Below are 20,977 nucleotides of genomic sequence, written 5' to 3'. Positions count from 1 at the left end.
AATGATTAATGTTTACTCCTTTAAAGAGACAAGTTAGAGTAACAGCACCTATGATTATAAGTAAAGCAATAAAGGTCATTTGACTGGGAGTGTTTAATATGATGGTCCAATAGGGACTTATAAATTAAATATACCATAAAGAACAGTTCTAATATTGGTTGAATGATTAGTCTTTAGCCATTTTCACTTACACTTTTTTTTTATAGGTTAACTGGACACCCAAGGTCAACAGAGACCATTTTAGTGCAAGGGCTGTTGCCTGATGTTAAAGTTCCTACAACTATAAAAGATGTGCGTTATTGTCAAGTTTCATTTCATGATGATCATGTATCTCTGGAGAGTTCTTTTACAGTTAGGTATGTATATTAATCATGTTAAAGGAGTGTTTACTTGAGTTGTTTTTCAAAATAATTTCATTTTATGCTTATATCTTCGAGAGAGAATTTATTTGTGCTGAAGGACTGGCATTTATAGGAGAGAGATGTAAGCAGCATGTCTTTAGTAAACTAAAATAAATTCAAAAGCAGTTTACTAAAACTAAATCTGAGAACAACTGCAGGCTTTATAACTGTCTTGGGTCAGATTTTTCCATGTTAGTGGTTAAAAAATCAGAATGAAGTTTTTCATCTGTATTCTTTTAACAAGAAGGAAACAGACAAAATATTGGTGTGTGAATGTAATTGTTGAAAAGTGAATGAGTAAAATGTGTTGTGTCAAAAATCAAGTAAAAACATTCATCAAAAAGGCAAAAAACAAAGCACTCATAGTTTTAGAGTACAGAGACACTGGATTGTATATTCAAGTATTCTTACCTCAGAGCTAATGAAAAATGCCAGGATTTTTTAAAAATGTTAAAATACAAATTTATTTTTTAAAATCTTTGGAAAAATGTAGAGGCTGCTAATTTTTGAAAGACTATAAAACCTGAATCATAACTAAATTAAAGATGTATAACCGTAGGCAATACCTATATCAGGGTGGAGAGTCCACAATGGGGGCAATGCTCATACTTGTGACACAGGATGCTGCACTAGGTGAGTCTTATGTGCAGGATCCAAGTCATTTATCTCTCACTCTTGATCCTGAGATGCTGCAGAGGGGATGTGTGACTGCTGGCACTGGGGTTGGGGATGGGGTCCCTCCAATCTTGACTAATGGAGATGCAAGCTCTGTGGTACTTTATGAGGAGTACATCCTGGGGAGAAAGGGAAGGAAAGAGGTTGAGGATGATTGGCAAATGCAGTTACCTGAGAGTCTGCTAGTATACCCAGTGTTCTCTTCTTTCGGCTGCTTACCTTTTAGCATGTATTTCCCATTTCGGCTTCTGATTTCTTGTGATGAGCTTTGCTTGCAAACATCAAATTTCCACCAAGTGTCCCTCGTCTGAGGGCAGCATCTCTCAATTTTCAGCTTCTGTTGGCACAGGAGCACACAAACGAAGCCTGGGACCAATAAAGTGCAGCACAAACAAGGAGACAAGTGTTCAGCAATTCAAGTGACCAGCTGACTGATCTGGGAGGCCCTTCACAGACAGCCATACAGGTGCCTGAATGCATGATGTCATGCCACCTGACAAGTCAGCTACAGGAAAAAAAGGCCCTCACATAAGCTGATAGACATAGGGAAGAGGCTCTCGTGTAAGCATGGACCCAGTATCCAAGTCGTCTGGTGATATATCCTAATCTGCCCAGCCTCATACAGCTATGCATTTCTCGAATGATGGGAATGACCAAGAGAATCTCATGGAAAAGCTTAAGGAGCAAGGAAAGCAGCATGAGACCAGCTGTGTGTATCAGCATCTTTGTAATAATAGGATAGGCGGTGACTCCGGTGAAAAATAGGGGTCGGCTGGCGAAACAACCTGTAACAATTATGCCCCCCAAGGCAGAAACGTTTTCCCTTCTTCTCTGTTAGTCTGGTTGCTTTGTTACACCAGCAATGCACTACACCATGATACATCAGGCTTATGACTTTCTCTACTGATATACCAGTGATGAGAAGCTTCTGTTGGCTAACATAATTCAAAATGTGGTAAAGGCTTTCAAAAAGAGAAAATCTCTTCCATAAAAAGCAGGTGGTAGTGATGTGTGGCGATGTCAAAAGCAAGAAATAAAGTAGCAAAAGGAAAGGGGAAATAAGATTTGGAAAAAGGAAATTACCTATATATATATATTATATTATAATATATATATATATATATATACTTGTGTATAAGTCGATCTCATGTATAAGTAAGATATGACATTTTGAGACCAAAATCCATTGAAAGGTTTTAAAATGAGCAGTCTATCAGGAAGATAAGAATTCAAGAAAAGTCATGTCTGTTTTGAAAAACGTCACATGGTATGCTAACTTTAAAATTGGTCAGCAGCACGACCAGTGTTAGCCGCATAAGTTAAGTAGCTAACTGCTAATATCGGAGTTTTGGCAGTTGGTACACATGTACGCGCATACCAAGGGAAAGTTATAGTATATGTGGAAAATATGCGCAGAAAGTATACACGGATGGTTTGCGTATATGTCGATCCAGCTTTTTTGGGCCTATTTTCTGGCATAAATTTCTCAAGTTATACATAGTATATACGGTTCCGAACATTTTCTCATGACTGATGAGATCAGGAGGGAGGAAATGGTGAATCAAAAGATAAGTGGGGACTCCTGAAAAAAAAACCTGTGTTTATATATCTATTAATTTCTGCATTACATATCTTCATGAGTTTGGTAGTGGAAAAGAAACCTGAACAATCCATATTTGATGATATACTTGCATATAACCATAAGGACATATAGGCAGTATAATGGGTGGGTACAGCTGAACTACGATATCAAGTTCAGAAAAAGCATGTCTGAGGACCAATCCATTACATGGCATTATTGAGTCCTTGATTTATGGCTAGACAAAATAAGATTTCAGAGGCTTATGAATCTTGAGCAGGTGTCCTACACCCAGAGATTGGGATGGCGTATTTGTAGTACAATTCAGGGAATGTACCTGAAACATAAGTTCAGATATGTCTGCTCCAATTGCAGCTCCACTCATCCCTACTGTTAGTGTAGAAATCCCAGGGACAGACAAGCTCAGGGTCATTATGCTCGTTACTTTGCCGATGCCAGTGACACCATCCCCAGTCAAGTTTAAGGCTATGGTCCCTTGGCTTGACAAATATCCAGTGTGAAAGCTGATAAAGTTCTTTGCTGATGGTTTTTTGCAAAGTTTTCTCACCCCATGCAGCCACCATCAGGCAACATTTGTGATTCTTTGTACCTCTACCAGCCTAAGGCTGTGGCAAGACAAAAAACAGAAAAGGAGGTACCCCTGAAAAGGGTGGCAGGACCTTTAAAAAAAAATATATATATATACCCCATGACAAATTATTCTATTCCCCGCTCAGGATTGTGCCAAAAAATGAGGGTAAGTTAGCTGGTAAGCATTTTTATCAATCCTCAATTATATTCAGTCCAGTACACATCACGCAATCGTTTTTAGGTAGTTTGAAACTAGCACTAATTTGGCAAAGACCAATATTAAATTGGCATTCTGCCTCCTACCTTTCTATCCTGGATCATTTCATTTGTTGGGTTTGCATTTGAGAGTTCCTACTACTTGACAATTTTGTGCCCATAAGCTACAAGATATCCTGTGCCCTAGTTCAAAAAATTTAGTTCTTTCCAGCACTGGTAGGTGGAGCAAACCTCTGGGTGCTGGAGCTGGACACTCAAGATCAACAGAGACCATTTAGTGCAAGGTCTGTTGCCTGATGTCATCAGAGCTGGTGAGGATCCATTGATGCAGAGAGGAGCAGAATAAGCCTGGGTGGGGGAAGGGGGAGTGTGATGGTGGCAACAGTGCTCTAAAATTATGGGACATATATTTTTCATCACAGGATGGAGCCCAATCACTGAACACTTCTGTCAAAGTTTCCAGACCTTTGACTGGCCCCTACTGGGCATGCCCAGCATGGCACTAACCCTGCAGCCAGCAGGGGTCCCCCTTCAGTCTTCTTCTTTCCATGCAGCAGTAGCCACATGGTTAAGGAGCTCTGGAGAGATTCCTGACAGGAACTTTCCTCATGGAATTACTAAAATTTAATTTACCCCACAGGGGTCCCTCCTTCAACTTTTTCAAGCTGCGGTACTCCGGTAAGTTTTTTTACCCGTTTTCCGTCGATTACCATCGCGTTTGGACCTCGCGGCCTACTGGACGTCGACCGTACCGCGGCTCAATTTTTTCATGGCCATGGCATCGGGGTTCTGCCGGTGCCCGGATGCCATAATCACACCATGTCCACTACAGACCTTCACAAGGTCTGCGTAATGTGTCTCGGATGTGAACACGATGTCCTAACCTGCACCAAATGTGCCCATATGACACCAAAAGGTTGCAAGGCTAGAATGGAGAAGATGGAACTTCTCTTCCATGCTCAAACCCCGACGCTGTCTATTGTATTGACGTCGTCAGAACCGGCACCGTCAACTTCGCGCCAGCATAGACCTCCGGTTGGTGACCGTCCGGCATCGACGACTTCTCGGCCTTTAACACCCTCTACTCCCCCTCAGACCGAGGGGATCGTAGAGATAAACATCGCCACCGGCATCAAAAGTCTCGGACCATTGAGGGAGCGAAATCATCGACCTCGCCATCATCTGAGCCGCTGTCGAAGAAACCCCGTCCAGAAAAGGCACTGACCTTTTTGGCTACCGGGTCACCGAGGCAATCCTCACCTGACAGGGTATCGAGAGTCGCGACTCTGCCTTTAACGGTGGTCCCTCCGGCTATGCCTCTGCCTCCTTCTGTTCCGGAGTCGGAGCTGCTTGCTCCAGGTCTCCGAGAAGAACTGGACTGGATGGTTCAGGAGGCCATCGACAAGGTGATGCATCGGCTCCAGGTTCCTCCAGCACCGACACTGGTACCGATTGCGGAACTGACCACTGACCCAATTCCAGCAGTGTTGGCACCACTGCTCTCGAGGATGGAAGGCTTATGGCCGCTTTTCCACCGATGGACCCCGGGTCACCGATGGCTCCGGTTGCCCTCCCCGCTTGCTTGTCATTGGGAGAAAAACACCGTTCCGCATCCCTCCATTGGGAGCTCTCCCGATGCCTCAGCTGTCGATGCCGTTACGTCCGCTGCCACCGATCCACCCATCGCTGCTGACGCATCCATCGGCACCACCGAGCCATCCATCGATGCCCTTGATGCCTGAACCGATGCCTCCAGTTATTCCTTCGAGTCCTTCGGAGCCTCAACCAGGACCTTCGGGGATCCCACCGCCCTGTCCCTCCTGTAGTCCCTAGAGGAGCAGGTGCTGATCCCTACGACACCTGGCCTGATGATTCTGCACCAGACACTGATGATTTGCCTTCACCACCTTCACCTACTGAAAGCAGAAAGTGTTCTCCTCCAGAGGACCTTTTCTTCATAAATTTTGTGAAGGAGATGTCTGAATTGGTTCCCTTCCAATTGCAAACTGAACAAGATGACAGGCATCAGATGATGGAGCTGTTACAATTCCCTGGATGCTCCCAAGGAAATAACCTCCATCCCTATCCTCCAGGTTCTTCTGGATCTCCTCAAAAAGAACTGGGCACTCCTGGCTCTATTGCTCCAGTCCACAGGAAAGCTGACACCACCTATCTCGTTCAGTCAGCTCCAGGCTTTCCGCAACCCTCATTTGATCACCAATCTGTGGTTGTTGAATCTGCCCAGAAAAGAGTAAGGAGGATCAAAACCTCACACTTCCTTTCCCACAGGCAAGGAAACAGAAATTTCTAAGATGCCATTGGTCGCCGTGTTTTCCAGGGATCAATGCTCGTCTCCAGAATTTCCTCCTCTTATCAGCTCTATATGACCCAATATAATAGGGTCTTATTTAAGCAGATACAAGACTTTCTTCTCTGCCTCAGCAAATCAAGAGCAACTCCAAACCCTAGTAAACAAGGGTTTTGAGGCAGGCAAGCATGAGATCAGATCATCTTACGATATCTTTGACACTGCTACCAGGGTATCTGCAGCTGCTATCTCGGCAAGACGATGGGCCTGGCTCAAGTCTTCCGACCTGCGCCCTCAAGTTCAGGACAGATTGTCTGAACTGCCCTGTGTAGGAGACAATCTGTTTGGCGAGCAGATTCAGCGGACTGTGGCGGAACACGAGGGACCATCATAAGACCCTGAGGACAGCTCTCTCTGATGCCTTCTGAGAATCTTCCAATCCCTCTTGTCCATTTTGCAGATACCTAATTCATAATTGATTATTTTAATTCGCCTGTATATAACTTTTCTATTACTACTGTGTTGTTTTTAATGTTCTTTGTTATTAGTATTTATTCATTTTCTCCAAGTTCATTTTCCTGTTCCATGTAAGACACACTTGTTAAGTCACTCACCAATGTTATATGTAAACCGAAGTGATTAGCAACATTGTTGCTAGAACTTCGGTATATAAAAAATGTTAAATAAATAATAAATAAATAAATACTCTCCAAAATGGCCCTTTTTTAAGGACTCTAAGAAGTCATTCTTCCGCCCGAAGAAGTCCTGCTCGCCACCAACTAGAGCCCGTTCTACGAGACCATTTCAAAAAGTCCAGTCTAGTCAGACATGAAAATAAAAACCGCAAGCAGCTCCTCAGCCGAGCCCTGCTTCCGGTTTTTGACTCCTGCATAGAGAGCAGCAGCCAGCTTCCATTGCCCCACATACCAGTGTGAGGTCGATTGTGCCATTTCAACAACAGGTAGCACTCCATCACCTCAGGCCAGTGGGTCCTAGCGATAATTGCTCAAGGTTATCGTCTGCACTTTCTCTCCATTCCACCGAACTCCCCACCTCTACCGACGTGGAGAACATCCGATCACTCCATCCTTCTGGAACAGGAGGTCTCCCTCCTCCTCCAGTCCAAGACAATAGAACCAGTACCCTACTCTCAGCATGACCTAGGGTTCTATTCTCGGTACTTTCTAATTCCCAAAAAAATCGGGAGGGTGTTCGTCCAATTCTGGATCTATGTGCCCTCAACAAGTACCTCCAGCGAGAGAAGTTCAAAATGGTAACCTTGGGCTCTCTTTTTCCTCTTCTACAAAGAGGAGACTGGCTCTGCTCTCTGACCTCCAGGACGCATACACTCATATCGCGATAATTCCATCTCATCGCAAATACCTGAGGTTTCTAGTAGGCCTCAAGCACTATCAGTACCGAGTGCTTTCCATTCGGCCTCGTGTCTGCAACCACGAGTCTTCACAAAATGTTATAGTTGCAGCCTTCCTCAGGACTCAGGGTGTCCATGTCTGTCCCTATCTAGACGATTTGGTTAATCAGGGCTCCCACTCAGCAAGCTGCTCTGTCATCCCTACATCTTACTTTACACACTCTAATTTCTTTCGGATTTCTCGTCAACTACGACAAATCCTACTTAGTCCCATCTCAAACCTTATCGTTCATTGGGGCAGACTTGGACACCTTGCAGGCAAAGGCTTTTCTGACTCGACAGCGAGCTCTCACCCCCGAGTCTCTTGCACACCAGCTGCAGTCAGCACTCCACGACTGCACGCCACTTTCTCATCCTCCTGGGACAAATGGCGTCCTCCGTTCATGTCACCCCAATGGCCTGCTTGGCCATGAGAGTCATGCTAAGGTCTAAGATCACAATGGACTCAAATCCATTCAGCCACCTGTCGACCATTGTCCACATAACCGACTCACTCCGTCAGTCTCTCGCCTGGTGGAGAATCAGGTCAATCTCCTCCAGGGCTTGCCCTTCCAGGCTCCAGACCCTCAAATAACTCTCACCACTGATGCATCCAACCTCGGCTGGGGAGCCCACGTGGCCGACTGCAGACACAAGGATCTTGGTCTCCAGAGGAAGCCAAACACCAAATAAATTTCCTGGAGCTGCAAGCAATCAGATATGCTCTCAGGGTATTTCAGGATTGGCCTCACCAATCGAGTCATCCTGATCCAGACGGACAACCAGGTGGCCCTGTTGTACATCAACAAAACAGGGAGGGTCGGGCTCCTACCTTCTGTGTTAGGAAGCTGCGCAGATATGGGCGGAGGCCCTCTCCAATAGATGTACCTGTGGGCCACCTACTTTGCCGGGAAGGGACAAGGTGTTGGCAGACAAGCTCAGTCGCACCTTTCAAAACCGCACGAGTGGTCTCTCAACCCCTAGCAGTGAACTCGATCTTCCACCGATGGGGTTATCTTCAAATAGACCTCTTTGCGTCACCCTCAAAAATCGCAAGTAGGCAAATTCCTGCTCTCTCACTCGGCAGCCTACACTGTCCAGCCAAGAGACGCGTTCTCCCTATCATGGGCAACCGGTCTCCTATGCATTCACATCCTGTCTTCCACTTCTCTCGAACACTCTCGTGAAGTTACGTCAGGACAAGAGAACCATGATCCTGATAGCACCCCACTGGCCGTGCCAAGTGTGATTTCCAGTACTTCAGGATCTCTCCATTCGCAGGCACATTCCCGTGGGAAGGACCCGCTTCTAATCACTCAAAACAACGGGTGCCTAAGCCCACCCCAAGCCTTGTCCTGACGGCATGATTTTGAAAATTTAATCCTTCAACCACTTAACCTTTCTGAGCCAGTTTTCCCATGACCTGATTGCTTCACGCAAACCTTCTACGAGGAAATCGGATTCTTACAAATGGACCAGGTTCACGTCATGGTGCTCTTTTCAATCCTTTCATACCCTTTACCTGTCCAGTCACGAAGTTTCTGGACTATCTCTGGCATTTGTCAGTCAGGTCTAAAATTTTCCTCCATCAGGATGCATGTCAGTGCGGTATGTCCGCCTTCCATAAAGTGTCGTGGATGTTCCCATATCAGTACAACCCCTGGTAACACGTTTTTTGAAAGGCTTTGCTTCACCTCAAGCCGCCTCTGCGTCCTCCGGGCCTCTTCTTGGGACCCCAACCTAGTTTTGGGTCGGCTCTTGAAACCACCATTCAAGCCTCTTCAATCCTGTGACCTTAGATATCTCACATGGAAAGTGATTTTCCCTTTTGGTTATCCACTTCCGCTCGCAGAGTTAGTGAATTACAGCCTCTAGTTACCTACCCGCCTTACACTAAAGTTCTGCAGGACCGGGCAGGTAGTACTCCGCACTCACCCTAAATTCTTACCTAAGGTAGTTTCGGAGTTTCATCTCAATCAATCCATTATACTACCTACCTTTTTTCCCCAGGCCCATTCCAATCCAGGAGAGCAGGCTCTGCATTACCCTTGACTGCAAACGGTCTCTAGCATTCTACCTAGACCGTACAGCTGCCACAGGAAAAACACTCAATTGTTTGTCTCTTTCCATCCTATCAAATTGGGGCAGCCTGTGGGTAAACAGACTCTCTCTTCCTGGTTGGCGGACTGCATATCCTTTTGCTATCAGCAAGCAGGCATTCCACTTCCAGACCTTGTTAAAGCACACTCTGTGAGGGCCATGCCGATTTCAGTAGCACACCTACGCTCAGTGGCTGCTTCCTGACATGTGCAGGGCTGCCACCTGGCGTTCTCTCCATAACCTTTACAGCCCATTATGCTTAGACAAAGCCAGAAGACAAGATTCCATGTTTGGCCAGTCTGTCTTGCGCAACCTATTTACCATGTGACGTACCAACACCCTTCCGCCTGCCTGGTGGGGTTCAGGATTCCCTCGGCCAAATTTCATCCCAGGCCTAATGCCTTGCACGCCTGAGTACATTTTGTTCATACTCTGACATCCTCAGCTCGATACTCACCCATATGTGAGGACTACCATCCTGCTTGTCCTGTGAGAAAGCAAATGTTGCATACCTGTAACAGGTGTTCTCAGAGGACAGCAGGATGTTAGTCCTCACGTAACCCACCTGCCGCCCCGCGGTGGTTGGGTTCATAACCTTTTCTTATTTTATTTTCGGCATTACCTGTAGCTTTTTAACAAGACTGAAGGGGGACCCCTGCTGACTGCATGGTTAGTGCCATGCTGGGCATGCCCAGTAGGGGCCAGTCAAAGTTCTGGAAACTTTGACAGAAGTGTCCCGTGATTGGGCTCCATCCTATTTTGTCACCCATATGTGAGGACTAACATCCTGCTGTTCTGTGAGAACACTTGTTACGGTAGCAACATTTGCTATCCTCGCTGTGATTCTGCTGAACAGTTTCCTTGTAATTATCATTGAGAATGCCACCAAACGAAAAGGGAAAGTGAGGGTTTTTCCCTCTGAACCATACCTTCCCTGACACAATTGGAAATCCTTCAGTTTTTGTCCCAACCGGATTGTTTGGTCGGGAAAGCCCGATAGAAGTAGGAGAGCAGGAGCCTCTCACTGAGGAGACGTCCCACAGCCTGGACCAACGACAGCCTCCCTCGCAGCGTGCCCCGGCGGAGATGCATTACAGTCGGAGGTTGCCAATGCGGCATTTGCGACTGAGTTCGAGGGAGCATCGGCCAGCAGTCTGCAGGGCGTGGACTGCCTTTCCAGCACCGGAGCAGAGATGAGCACCGGCACTGGAGACAACCTGGTAGTACAACCAAAGATTTACCTGGGGAGAGAAAAAGCTACAAGCCTTACAGACTGGAACCAGGAGATATCTCCAGCCTGCATTCAGGGTGAAACTTGGCTGCAACGCCCAAAACCTGAGGCAGTCACCCTAGAAGCTCTCTGGGACTTGGTAGCGGGCTTCGGCATTTCCTTAAAGCGTCTTGAAAGCAAAGTGGACTCAATCGTGTATAATAACCAGCAAAAGATTTCAGAGATTCAACAAACTATTTCATACTTACAAATAAAGTTGCTGAAATAGAGAATAAAATTCAATTGTTTCAAACTGTAAATTTGGCAATAATTAAAGATTAACTCGCATCTTCTAGGAGACTGGAGACGTTAGAAAATAATACCAGACAGTTTGAATTTGCGGATTTAAATTTTTCCTCAAGTTGTTGGGGAATTTCCTATACTACTTTTAAGAGCGCTTCTTAATTGAAACCCTTGGTTTTCCTGAGGACAAAATGCCATCCATAAATTCGTGTCATTTCTGAAATAAAAGGGCTTCAAAAATTTGGGGATAGCTTGCGGGGTTGCTTATTTCTCAAAATTTAACAAATTTCCTAGAAAATTCAGATTTAGAAGTATTAGATAGGAAACTTTAATAGTTTGCTTTATCTCTTCTAGAGATGGGAATGATTGAATGAGAAATTTCTTTAGAAAGTTTCCAGTTACATTTTTATGATCAAGTTATAGAATTTATCCTGATTTATCTCCAATCACACAGGATAGGGAAATACTTTCTGTACCGTTACTGTAAACTGATGTGATATCTCTTATTGAACATCGGTACATTAAAAAATCATAAATAAATACATAAATAAAAGTGAAAGTGAAGAGATTTTTTGGCCTTTAGACAAGAAGTTATTTCCTTGGTATTTTACTTTCACACTAAGATATCCTTGTAGATGTTTGTTAAAAAGAGGTGATGAGTCATTTGTTTCTTACAACCAGACCTAATACAGCAATTTATATGGCCCGAAAGCCATCCACCTCCTCTCCAGTAGCTAGTTAACATGAGGGTAAATGAAAGATTTCCGGTTATAACCCTATGTAATGCCATATTATTTTGGATGTATTTCTTGTTATTATCTCCTATGTTTTCTCTTGTCCCATCTTATGATTTAATTTGTCCTTATTGTATCATAACACAAATTGGATAAGAAATGTAGTGCAATATTAGGATTTCTGTTTGATTCTTAAGAACAGAAGAACATAAGAAATTGCCATGCTGGGTCAGACCAAGGGTCCATCAAGCCCAGAATCCTGTTTCCAACAAAGGCCAAACCAGGCCACAAGAACCTGGCAATTATCCAAGCAATATGAAGATCCCATGCTACTGATGCAATTAATAGCAGTGGCTATTAATTGCATCAGTATTGGCTATTCCCCAAGTAAACTTGATTAATAGCCATTAATGGACTTCTCTTCCAAGAACTTATCCAAACCTTTTTTGAACCCAGCCACACTAACTGCACTAACCACATCCTCTGGCAACAATTCCAGAGCTTTATTGTGCGTTGAGTGAAAAAGAATTTTTCTCCGATTAGTCTTAAATGTGCTACTTGCTAACTTCATGGAATGCCCCCTAGTCCTTCTATTATTTGAAAGTGTAAAATAACCGAGTTACATCTACTCGTTCAAGACCTCTCATGATCTTAAAGACCTCTGTCATATCCCCCCTCAGCCGTCACTTCTCCAAGCTAAACGGCCCTAACCTCTTCTAGCCTTTCTTCATAGAGGAGCTGTTCCATCCCCTTTATCATTTTGGTTGTCCTTCTCTGTACCTTCTCCATCGCAACTATATCTTTTTTGAGATGTGGCGACCAGAATTGTACACAGTATTCAAGGTGTGGTCTCACTGTGGAGCGATTATAGAGGCATTATGACATTTTCCGTTTTATTAACCATCCCCTTCTTAATAATTCCTAACATTCTGTTTGCTTTTTTTGAATGCTGCAGGCACACTGAGCCGACGATTTTAAAGTATTATCCACTATGATGCCTAGATCTTTTTCCTGGATGGTAGCTCCTAATATAGAACCTAACATCGTGTAACTACAGCAAGGGTTATTTTTCCCTATATGCAACACCTTGCACTTATCCACATTAAATTTCATCTGCCATTTGGATGCCCAATTTTCCAGTCTTGCAAGGTCCTCCTGTAATGTATCACAGTTTGCTTGTGATTTAACTACTTCAAATAATTTTGTATCACCTGCAATTTGATAACCTCACTCATCGTATTCCTTTCCAGATCATTTATATATCTATCTATATATATATATATATATATATATATATATATATATTGAAAAGCACCGGTCCAAGTACAGATCCCTGAGGCACTCCACTGTTTACCCTTTTCCACTGAGAAAATTGACCATTTCCTAGCGTGTAGCCAGATGGACTCAGAACAAATGGGTATAGTGTGCTCGTGCTAGCTGTTGGAGACGGATCTGACGTCAGCACGGGTACATATACCCCCACAGGAAATGAGGCAATTCAGTCATTTCCGTCTCCAAAGCAGTTTGGAGAGCCTGCACGCTCGCAGAGCGTGTTTTTCCAATACTACTTTCTATTTCTATTTTCTAGAACATAAGAACATAAGAAAATGCCATACTGGGTCAGACCAAGGGTCCATCAAGCCCAGCATCCTGTTTCCAACAGTGGCCAATCCAGGCCATAAGAACCTGGCAAGTACCCAAAAACTAAGTCTATTCCATGTAACCATTGCTAATGGCAGTGGCTATTCTCTAAGTGAACTTAATAGCAGGTAATGGACTTCTCCTCCAAGAACTTATCCAATCCTTTTTTAAACACAGCTATACTAACTGCACAAACCACATTCTCTGGCAACAAATTCCAGAGTTTAATTGTGCGTTGAGTAAAAAAGAACTTTCTCCGATTAGTTTTAAATGTGCCCCATGCTAACTTCATGGAGTGTCCCCTAGTCCTTCTACTATCCGAAAGAGTAAATAACCGATTCACATCTACCCGTTCTAGACCTCTCATGATTTTAAACACCTCTATCATATCCCCCCTCAGTTGTCTCTTCTCCAAGCTGAAAAGTCCTAACCTCTTTAGTCTTTCCTCATAGGGGAGTTGTTCCATCCCCTTATCATTTTGGTAGCCCTTCTCTGTACCTTCTCCATCGCAATTATATCTTTTTTGAGATGCGGCGACCAGAATTGTACACAGTATTCAAGGTGCGGTCTCACCATGGAGCGATACAGAGGCATTATGACATTTTCCGTTTTATTCATCATTCCTTTTCTATTAATTCCCAACATTCTGTTTGCTTTTTTGACTGCCGCAGCACACTGAACCGACGATTTCAATGTGTTATCCACTATGACACCTAGATCTCTTTCTTGGGTTGTAGCACCTAATATGGAACCCAACATCGTGTAATTATAGCATGGGTTATTTTTCCCTATATGCATCACCTTGCACTTATCCACATTAAATTTCATCTGCCATTTGGATGCCCAATTTTCCAGTCTCACAAGGTCTTCCTGCAATTTATCACAATCTGCTTGTGATTTAACTACTCTGCACAATTTGTGTCATCTGCAAATTTGATTATCTCACTCGTCGTATTTCTTTCCAGATCATTTATAAATATATTGAACAGTAAGGGGTCCCAATACAGATCCCTGAGGCACTCCACTGTCCACGTCCCTTCCACTGAGAAAATTGCCCATTTAATCCTACTCTCTGTTTCTGTCTTTTAGCCAGTTTGCAATCCACGAAAGGACATCGCCACCTATCCCATGACTTTTTACTTTTCCTAGAAGCCTCTCATGAGGAACTTTGTCAAACGCCTTCTGAAAATCCAAGTATACTATATCTACCGGTTCACCTTATCCACATGTTTATTAACTCCTTCAAAAAAGTGAAGCAGATTTGTGAGGCAAGACTTGCCCTGGGTAAAGCCATGCTGACTTTGTTCCATTAAACCATGTCTTTCTATATGTTCTGTGATTTTGATGTTTAGAATACTTTCCACTATTTTTCCTGGCACTGAAGTCAGGCTAACCGGTCTGTAGTTTCCCGGATCGCCCCTGGAGCCCTTTTTAAATATTGGGGGTTACATTTGCTATCCTCCAGTCTTCAGGTACAATGGATGATTTTAATGATAAGTTACAAATTTTTACTAATAGGTCTGAAATTTCATTTTTAGTTCCTTCAGAACTCTGGGGTGTATACCATCCGGTCCAGGTGATTTACTACTCTTCAGTTTGTCATCAGGCCTACCACATCTTCTAGGTTCACCGTGATTTGATTCAGTCCATCTGAATCATTACCCATGAAAACCTTCTCCATTACGGGTACCTCCCCAACATCCTCTTCAGTAAACACCGAAGCAAAGAAATCATTAATTCTTTCCGCGATGGCCTTATCTTCTCTAAGTGCCCCTTTAAACCCCTTGAATCATCTAACGGTCCAACTGACTCCCTCACAGGCTTTTCTGCTTTGGATATTTTAAAAAAGTTTTTACTGTGAGTTTTTTGCTTCTACAAGCCAACTTCTTTTCAAATTCTCTCTTAGCCTGTCTTATCAATGTCTTACATTTAACTTGCCATGTTTATGCTTTATCCTATTTCTTCTGTTGGATCCTTCTTCCAATTTTTGAATGAAGATCTTTTGGCTAAAAATAGCTTCTTTCACCTCCCCTTTTAACCATGCCGGTAATCGTTTTGGCCTTCCTTTCCACCTTTCTTAATGTGTGGAATACATCTGGACTGTGCTTCCTAGAATGGTATTTTTTAACATGACCACGCCTCTTGGACATTTTTACTTTTGTAGCTGCTCCTTTCAGTTTTTTTCTAACAATTTTTCTCATTTTATCAAAGTTTCCCTTTTGAAAGTTTAGCACGAGAGCCTTGGATTTGCACACTGTTCCTTTTCCAGTCATTAAATCAAATTTGATCATATTATGATCACTATTGCCAAGCGGCCCCACCACCGGTTACCTCTCTCACCAAGTCCTGTGCGCCACTGAGAATTAGATCTAAAATTGCTCCCTCTCCTCGTCGGTTCCTGAACCAATTGCTCCATAAAGCTATCATTTATTCCATCCAGGAACGTTATCTCTCTAGCGTGACCCGATGATACATTTACCCAGTCTATATTGGGGTAATTGAAGTCTCCCATTATTACTGCACTACCAATTTGGTTAGCTTCCCTAATTTCTCTTAGCAATTTCACTGTCCATCTCACCATCTTGACCAGGTGGACGGTAGTATACCCCTATCACTGTAGTCTTCCCTGATACACAAGGGATTTCTACCCATAAAGATTCAATTTTGTATTTAGTCTCATGCAGGATGTTTATCCTGTTGGACTCTATGCCATCCCATACATAAAGCGCCACACCTCCTCCCGACTGCTCCTCTCTGTCATTGCGATATAATTTGTACCCCGGTATAGCACTGTCCCATTGGTTATCTCCTCTTTCCAACCATGTCTCTGAGATGCCAATTAAGTCTAATGTCATCATTTACTGCTATACATTCTAATTCTCCCATCTTACTTCTTAGACTTCTGGCATTAGCATACAAACATTTCAAAGTTTGTTTTTTGATTGTATTTTTATTCTGCTTTAATTGATAGGGATAAGTTAGAATTTTTTGCTCAGGTGAGTTTTTAGTTACAAGGCACTTGGACTACTTTTCTAATTATTGGAACCTCACTGTCGGGATGCCCCTAATTCTAATGCATCATTAGTATCCTTTAAAGGATACATCTCTCCGAACCATGGGCTGCTGAGCGACTGTCGGCTTTCCCCTTTGTTCTAGTTTAAAAGCTGCTCTATCTCCTTTTAAAGGTTAGCGCCAGCAGTCTGGTTCCACCCTGGTTAAGGTGGAGCCCATCCCTTCGGAAGAGACTCCCCCTTCCCAAAAGGTTCCCCAGTTCCTAACAAAAACTGAATCCCTCTTCCTTGCACCATCGTCTCATCCACGCATTGAGACTCCGGAGCTCTGCCTGCCTCTGGTGACCTGCGCGTGGAACAGGGAGCATTTCAGAGAATGCTACCCTGGAGGTTCTGGATTTAAGCTTTCTACCTAAGAGCCTAAATTTGGCTTCCAGAACCTCCCTCCCACATTTTTCCTATGTCGTTGGTGCCCACGTGTACCACGACAGCCGGCTCCTCCCAGCACTGTCTAAAATCCTATCTAGGTGACGCGTGAGGTCCGCCACCTTCGCACCAGGTAGGCATGTTACCAGGCGATCCTCACGCCCACCCGCCACCCAGCTATCTACATTCCTAATATCGAATCACCAACTATGACGGCCCGACCTAACCCTTCCCTCCTGGGCAGTAGGCCTTGGGGAGATATCCTCAGTGCGAAAGGACAATGCATCACCTAGAGAGCAGGTCCTTGCTACAGGATCCTTTCCTGCTACATCTGGTTGGTGCTCTCCCATTATGAGACCTTCTTCCTCCAAGGCAGCACCAGGGCTGCCAGTCTGAAGTTGGGACTGGACTACTATGTCCCTGAAGGTCTCATCTATATACCTCTCTGTCTCCCTCAGCTCCTCCAGGTCTGCCACTCTAGCCTCCAGAGATCGGACTCGTTCTCTGAGAGCCAGGAGCTCTTTGCATCGCATGCACATGTACAACTTCTCACCGGTGGGTAAAAAATCATACATGTGACACTCGATGCAAAAGACTGGGAAGCCCCCCTCTTGCTGCTGGACTGCTGCCTTCATCTCAATTTTGATCAGTTCCTAGTTAAGTTTTAGGTTGCTATGGGAGTAGGAATGTGTCTAAGTTCCTTTAAATGTATTAGTGAATTCACTATATGTCTGGTAGTGGCCTACTGGGGTCTGATCGAATTCTCAATAAAGTTTTTGTTGATGGGGTTTTTTTTTTGTGCAAGTGGCACCTGCCTATAAATTAAGGGATGAGCTTGGGGTGGGTGGGCGAGGGGTGGGAGGGTTGGGAATTACAAACAGTCTAACTTTAGTTAGTCAGCCTGAGTGACTCACAGCTCCCTTGATTAACAAATGTTGTTCCCTATTCAAACCTAATCACACTACCTCAACACCTTTCCAAGGTGAGTAACTGAGCTGAACTATTCAACTTTTTTACTTTGGTATATACTGCTCCTAGCTTATTTCTAGCTTCTGGCTACTTTTTTGTGGGGTTTTTTTTGTTTTCAATACAATGCACTCAGTTATTTATTAAATAAAACACTTAGCTCTTTAAAAGTCTGGAGGACACTTTAATAGTCAGGCAGACTTTTAAAAAATAAACACACTACCTACTGCTACCTTATTGACTGACTAAATACAAACAGTCTAACTTGTTTATTTATTCACTGCCAACCTACTGCTACCTTATTGACTGACTAAAAATACAAACAGTCTAACTTGTGTATTCACTGCCTACCTACTGCTACCTTATTGACTGACTATTTAAAAATGCAAACAGTCTAACTTGTTTTATTCACTGACTGACTATTAAAGGCACAAACACACAAACACACTAAATAATATTCCCAAATAGTTAACTTTGCCCCAATACTTTTAAAAAAAAGTCAATGTCAATGTCCCAAGCAAAAACTTACTGATTCCTTTCAGCCACCAGCAAGGTGATCCTCTCCTCTCAGTGTTTCCACTGGAAACACTGAGAGGAGAGGATAGGATATTCTATATTCTACTTATATTCTATATTCTACTTATTAAATTTCTACAAGAACATCGAGCCCCGCGCTCCTGCGGTGATACCCTCGGGTCCCTCCCCCAGTTGAGTTTCCCGGGGTGATTTCCGCGATCCCTCGGAGGATTAGGCCTCGGTCCGGTGGCCGAATCGCGGCAGGGATCTAGCCCCCGAGCGAGAAGGGCTTGGGCCGGGCTGAGAGGCGCCTCGGTCCCGGCGTGGACCTAGAGGCAGCGGGTGCATTTCCTCAAGCGCGGCGGTGAAGGTATTTCCCCTCTCCCCCCCGCAGCCGGAGACCGCCCGGGTTCCAACCGGGAAGCGCCGAGGATCAGGTAAGGCGTATATCTCTTACTTTTGGTCTCCGAGGTACGAGGATTGGCGGCGTTGCCTGTATGCGGCATGCCGTGGAGGTCGCCATTTTGTTGGCCTTGTTCAGGTATTGAGCGCCCATGATAGGCGCCTGTATATCATTGAGCGCATATTGGATATCATTGAGCGCATATTGGATATCATTGAGCGTATATTGCTGCCACATATTATTGAGCGCATATTGTATTGAGCGCATATTACTGCCGTATATTATTGAGCACATATTGTATTAAGCGTATATTGCTGCCGCATATTATTAAGCGCATATTGTATTAAGCGCATATTCTTCGGCGCTACATTCGCAAGCCGCGATGGAACATTCGAACGCTCCTGCGGCGGCGCCTCCTGATTCCGGCGTAAAAGCTCTCGGCCTCTGCTCAGCATGCCAGCTTAGAGCCACGCACAGCGAGGAGCCGGACTCCCTTTGTGCCCAATGTGAGGAGGCAGTGGGAGCCTCGGGCCAGGACCAGTCTCAACCGAGGTTTGCTGACAGTTCCCCAGGGGCCACCCCGGATCTAGCGGGCAGTCTTGACCAACCTGGGATCCCGGGAGACCTGGTACCCCGACGACTAGAGACCGCTTCCATTTCCTGGGTGGATCTCTTTAAGGGGATCCATGCCTTTGTACAGATGCAATCAGCTTCCTGTCCAGGCCCTGCTGCTGCTCCAGCTGATCCTGCCCCTGGATCTTCGCGCCCTTATCGTGGGCACCCGCCTCCGAGCAGTCCGGTTCAGACGGACCCTGATGTCTGAACCCCCCGAGGAGGGGGAACTTCCCTCGGGGATTGAGCCATATTGAACCATGAGGCGATTCTTTCCCAAGGAAGATCTCTCCGACCTGGTATCTCAGTGCCTGGCGGAATTGGCTATTACAGGTCCTAGCACTACGGTGCCATCTACACAGAACCCTCTGCTGGAAGGTCTTCGTCCTACAGCCCGCCATTTTCCCTTCTTGCAGGCAGCACAGCAACTGATAGATTTGGAATGGGCTGCATCAGCGGCCTCATTCAAAGGGGGTCGGGCCCTGCCGGGCATGTACCCCCTGGATCCGGCAATCAAGGAGATGCTGGCGTGCCCTCAGGTGGACGGCTTGGTTAGCGCTGTGGTCAAGCGCACTACCATTCCAGTTGAAGGGGGGGGCGGCCCTCAAGGAGCCTCATGACCGGCGACTGGACGCCATCCTGAAACAGACCTTTGAGGTGGCAGCTCTATCTTTGCGGATCGCAACCTGCTGCACAGTGGTGACGCGTTCCTGTTTGTCACAGGTCAGGAACAATGCTCCGGCAGCTGACATGGAGTCAGCTCTCTTGTTCCTCATGGATGCCGCATCCGACCTAGTCCGTACGACCGCAAAGGGGGTCTCATCCTCTGTAGCTGCCAGGAGGCAGCTCTGGATACGGAATTGGTCAGCCGATGCTCCTTCGAAGACACGCCTCAATAGAATGCCCTTTAGGGGTTCTTTCCTGTTCGGCAGTGACCTTGATAAACTGGCCAGCACATGGGGCACCTCTCCAGTACCTCGACTGCCGGAAGATAGGTTCAAAAGGAACCAGCGCGCCTTTCCGAGGCCCTCCAGAGGTAGAAGCTCCCAGCGCTTCACTCCCTATAGGAGTCGCTACCAGGCATCTTGTCCTCAGGCCAGGAACCAGTCCTTTCGGACCAAGCAGCATAAGAGGGGAGCCGGCTCGGGTTCAAGGCCCGGCCGCGCCTCCCAATGAGAATCAGCCGATCCATCCGGGGGACGGAGCCATAGGGGGCAGGTTAACCCTCTTCTACCCCAGATGGGTCGAGATTACGTCGGATCAGTGGGTCCTCGCCATCATCCGAGAGGGGTATTATCTGGACTTCCATCATCTATCCCCCGGACAGGTTTGTGGAATCTTCGTGTCCAATACACAAGAAGGCGGCATTGGAAGCTACCCTGGCGAGGCTCCTGTCCTTGAAAGCCATAATCCCAGTACCTGCATGGGAAATGGATTCTGGGCACTATTCCATTTATTTTATGGTACCCAAGAAAGAGGGCACTTTCCGGCCCGTACTGGACCTCAAATCAGTCAATCGATACTTAAGGGTCCCGAGGTTTCGCATGGAAACTGCGCTCAGTCAAGACCGCAGTACAGCCAGGAGAATTCCTCACGGCCTTAGACTTGTCAGAAGCCTACCTGCATATCCCGATCCATCCGGATCATCAGCGCTACCTACGCTTCAAGGTTCTGGGACAACACTACCAATTCCGGGCTTTGCCCTTCGGGTTAGCCACGGCGCCGCGGACCTTCACCAAGGTGGTCGTAGTGGTAGCAGCGGCGCTCAGACGGGAAGGAATCCTTGTCCATCCCTACCTAGACGATTGGTTGATCAGGGCGAAATCACGAGAGGAGAGCCATCGGGCAACCAACAGAGTGATCACCCTTATGGA

The 20,977-nt window shown here is 45.4% G+C and overlaps 1 protein-coding gene across 1 annotated transcript in view; it reads left to right on the top strand.

Moving 5' to 3' along the window:
• Nucleotides 1-20,977, top strand: part of SMCHD1 (structural maintenance of chromosomes flexible hinge domain containing 1) — a 1,156,633-nt gene that overhangs the window by 513,806 nt on the left and 621,850 nt on the right. Inside the window, 2 exon segments of the mRNA XM_029591083.1 lie at nucleotides 207-239; nucleotides 241-356. Coding sequence (XP_029446943.1) covers nucleotides 207-239; nucleotides 241-356 — 149 coding nt within the window.

This window comes from Rhinatrema bivittatum, chromosome 2 (assembly GCF_901001135.1).
Source record: "Rhinatrema bivittatum chromosome 2, aRhiBiv1.1, whole genome shotgun sequence".
NCBI lineage: Eukaryota > Metazoa > Chordata > Amphibia > Gymnophiona > Rhinatrematidae > Rhinatrema > Rhinatrema bivittatum.
Note: the sequence above shows the minus strand (reverse complement) of the source record. Positions and strands in the feature narration are given on the sequence as shown.